The sequence below is a fragment of the Salmo trutta genome, chromosome 20, assembly GCF_901001165.1.
Source record: "Salmo trutta chromosome 20, fSalTru1.1, whole genome shotgun sequence".
Classification (NCBI taxonomy): Eukaryota; Metazoa; Chordata; class Actinopteri; order Salmoniformes; family Salmonidae; genus Salmo; species Salmo trutta.
The window spans coordinates 6,058,258-6,062,189 of NC_042976.1; the positions used below are offsets into that span (position 1 = coordinate 6,058,258).

General features: G+C 38.5%; 1 protein-coding gene across 1 annotated transcript; it reads right to left on the reverse strand.

Moving 5' to 3' along the window:
* Positions 1-1,321: 1,321 nt before the first annotated feature.
* Positions 1,322-2,326, reverse strand: LOC115155321 (trace amine-associated receptor 13c-like). The gene has a single exon (XM_029701889.1). It carries the CDS (start codon positions 2,297-2,299, stop codon positions 1,325-1,327), a length of 975 nt encoding a protein of 324 aa, XP_029557749.1. The 5' UTR covers positions 2,300-2,326; the 3' UTR covers positions 1,322-1,324.
* Positions 2,327-3,932: the final 1,606 nt, after the last annotated feature.

Genomic DNA, 3,932 nt, shown 5'->3' on the forward strand with positions numbered 1-3,932 from the left:
TTTCCTTTAACACCCTCTGTGTTGTGTGCTTATTGTTTAACCATTGATATGTTCTAGGTTATTTTGAGAACTTAAGGAGCATCAGGTACTGCTGAATATCTACCAATAGCATGTCCATCTTATTGTGATAAATTACACTGGTCACTGTTCAAAACATTTATAAAGTATTAAGAAAGTATGAATAGTTTTCACTTTAGATTAGGGCCTGCAAAAATACTTTACTAATGATCAGTAAATGATTTATAAGGATATTTATTAAACATCTACAAATGATCTTCTGAATCGTTATTACAGACTATACAAGTTGTTAATAAGCGTGTGAATAACTAGATTATTAAAACAAATGTGGGAGTAATGACACATGAATGATGAATAAACTATTTACTAATCCATAATACATTCTTTATTACAAAGTGTTATTATAAAGTGTTACCAATCTCTACATTAATTCAGACTCCACAGCATCTGAGAGAGCTGCTCTGGCTTGACTCAGCATACCCAGTATGCTGAGGTTGAACTGTCTGCTGCGGTCCCCTGATCTGTTGTGCTTAATCGTTAATGCATATAGCAGTAATTTATAAATTTGAGAATCCCTAGCTGAGAAACATTTAACAAATGTGGGCTTAAAGATTAATAAATGGTAAGCAAACTGTAAATTCCTTACACATGGTTTATTACTGAAGTGTTACTTATAATTGCATATTCTTACATTTGACCATACACTACTTTCACAATGCACCATTGAGTTATACTTGGACTTTATCTGATATCATATTGTACATTTCCATTTTACTGCACTTGTTGAAGGCATGTGTGTCCCAATTGAGTCACGAGAGGATGATGTAAAGCATACATAATAACTCATGATGTCCTCAAAATGTACTTTTAGAATACTTACATACTATTTATCATTAAATAACATGAAACAACAACAGACTTTGTTATTTGGAATATACAAACCAAAATGTCTATATAGTTTTTAAAAACAAGCTTAATCCTTCCGTTGCCTTCACCAAGTCATTCCATTCCAATCCAGACTAATTCTGTATCAACACCACATACAGTGGGGCAAAAAAGTATTTAGTCAGCCACCAATTTTGTGATTTTCTGCATATTTTTTCCTCATTTTGTCTGTCATAGTTGAAGTGTACCTATGATGGAAATTACAGGCCTCTCTCATCTTTTTAAGTGGGAGAACTTGCACAATTGGTGGCTGACTAAATACTTTTTTGCCCCACTGTATATCTATGACAACAACACTGAGATAAGTCACGTTAGTGTATTGTTACATGAATGAAGCAATTACAGCAATGGTATAACAAAACTATATTAAACTAATGTTTGTCAAACATAGGTTCAGAGTTAAAATATGTTTAGCTGTCACTTTGAACCATGGATAAAAGAAAGCATAAATGATTGGATTGATAAAAGAATTAACTAGGGGCAGAAGACCGATGACAAATGATACATTGTCACTTAAAAAAGACATAAGAAAGAAAGAGGAAAATAGAAATGGAATCCAACAAATTAGATAGTTGAAAACAACAATTGACAGAGTTTTTGCTGCTTTTCTCTCAGACTTATTTGCCTGTACAGTTTTAACACCAGACACACTGGCAGCCTCTTTTGAAAATATCTTTCTGGCCTGTGATCTGGCCACCACAAAGATTTTCATATAAAGTGTTATAATAATAGAGCACGGGACAACCGTTGTAATTACAAGGTCAATTATATTACTCCATGTTATTTCAACAGTAAAACATTCTTTCAAACACCTACTTTGTACATTTACATTTACAAGGTTTTTTATAATAGCAGCACGATATATGATACAACAACACCAGGTAATGGATATACAACACATCATTCTTGTTATTGTTATTCTAGAGTGGTACAATAAGGGATCACACACAGCAACATAGCGGTCAATAGATATCAAGACCAAATTACCCAGAGATAAAGAAGTACATAAAAAGGAGATGTATGCATGAAACACACAGAAATATTCCCCAAAACTCCAGCATGATTCCATTATTGCTACAGTCATTACTGGTATCACAATCAGTCCCACCAGGAGATCTGCCACAGCCAGAGAGAGGATGAGCAGGTTGGTTTGCGTGTGGAGCTGCTTGAAGTGAGAGATGGAGATGATCACCAGTATGTTCAAAAATACTGTAACTGCTGAAAACAATGAGAAGAAGATGTACAGTGTAATGTAGATAGATGTCGATAGCAAAGCCTTTCTGCAAGAAGAATTTCCGTCTTGAAAACAGTATTGAACATCTTCATGTTTCTCCATTTGTAATAAAAGGCAAAAATGCTGAGGTCCTTCTCCTGCTTGGTCCTGTGTATGACCCTGTCAGGTCCGCCTTCTGACAAACTCTGAGCTCTGCCTCTCTATTTATCCCTGAGTTACTGACAGAAACTCCCTTCCCCAGCGTCTTTGATCTACACACAAACACACACACACGCGTGTGTGTGCGTGAGCCCACAAATTAACAAACAGTTAAGTAAACAAATCATTTATGAAAGCATGATGTAATGTATGACAGGATTGTATGTTGCTGTGCCCACCTAGCCTGTCCTTCAGTCTTACTGATAGTTAGATATGAGATTGTTTTCACCGATTTAACCAAATCAAAATGTATTTGTCACATGCTCCGAATACAACAGTTGTAGACCTTACTTGCAAGCCCTTAACCAGCATTGCAGTTCAAGAAGAGTTAAGAAAATATTTACCAAACAATCTAAAGTAAAAAATAACACAATAACATAGCAATAACAAAGCTATATACAGGATGTATCAGTGTGGGGGAGAGGGTACAGGTTAGTCGAGGTAATTTGTAAATGTATTTAGTGGTGAAGTGACTATGCTTAGATAATAAACAGTGAGTAGCAGAGAAGTACAAAACAAATGGAGGGGGCATTAATGTAATTGTCCGGTGGCAATTTGATTAATTGTTCAGCAGTCTTATGGCTTGGGGGTAGAAGCTGTTTAAGGAGCCTTTTGGTCCTAGACTTGGCGCTCCGGTACCGCTTGCTTGGCGGTAGCAGAGAAAACATTCTATGACTTGGGTAACTGGAGTCTCTGAAAATTTTATTGGCTTTCCTCTGATACCGCCTATTATATAGGTCCTGGATGGCAGGAAGCTTGGCCCCACTGATGTACTGGGACGTACGCACTACCGTCTGTAGTGCCTTACGGTCAGATGCCGAGCGGTTGCCATACCAGGCAGTGATGCAACCGGTCAAGATGCTCTAGATGGAGCAGCTGTAGAACTTTTTGATGATCTGGGGAACCATGCCAAGTCTTTTCAGTCTCCTGAGGGGGAAAAGGTTTTGTTGTGCCCTCTTCACGACTGTCTTGGTGTGTTTGGACCATGATAGTCATGAAGATTTGCTTGTTTGATGGTTCGTCTGAGGGCGCAGCGGGATTTGTTATAAGGGTCCGGATTAGTGTCCCGCTCCTTGAAAGCGGCAGCTCTAGCCTTTAGCTCGATGCGGATGTAGCCTGTAATCCATGGCTTCTGGTTGGGATATGTATGTTCGGTCACTGTGGGGACTACTTCATCAATGCACTTATTGATGAAGATGATGACTGAGGTGGTAAACTCCTCAGTGCCATTGGATGAATCCCGGAACGTATTCCATTCTGTGCTTGCAAAACAGTCCTGTAGCGTAGCATCCGCGTCATCTGACCACTTCCGCATTGAGCAAGTCACTTGTACTTCCTGCATTAGTTTTTGCTTGTAAGCAGGAATCTGGAGGATAGAATAATGGTCAGATTTGCAAAATGGAGGGCGGGGGAGAGCTTCGTATGTATCTCTGTGACGTGCTGGTAAAAATGTGGGAAAACCGATTTAAGTTTGCCTGCATTAAAGTTCCCGGGCAGTAGGAGCACCGCTTCTGGATGAGCATTTTCTTGTTTGGTT

Bases quoted from the DNA above. Each gene is read 5' to 3' on its own strand.
- LOC115155321 (XM_029701889.1), bottom strand. From the start codon at position 2,299: ATGGAGAAACATGAAGATGTTCAATACTGTTTTCAAGACGGAAATTCT.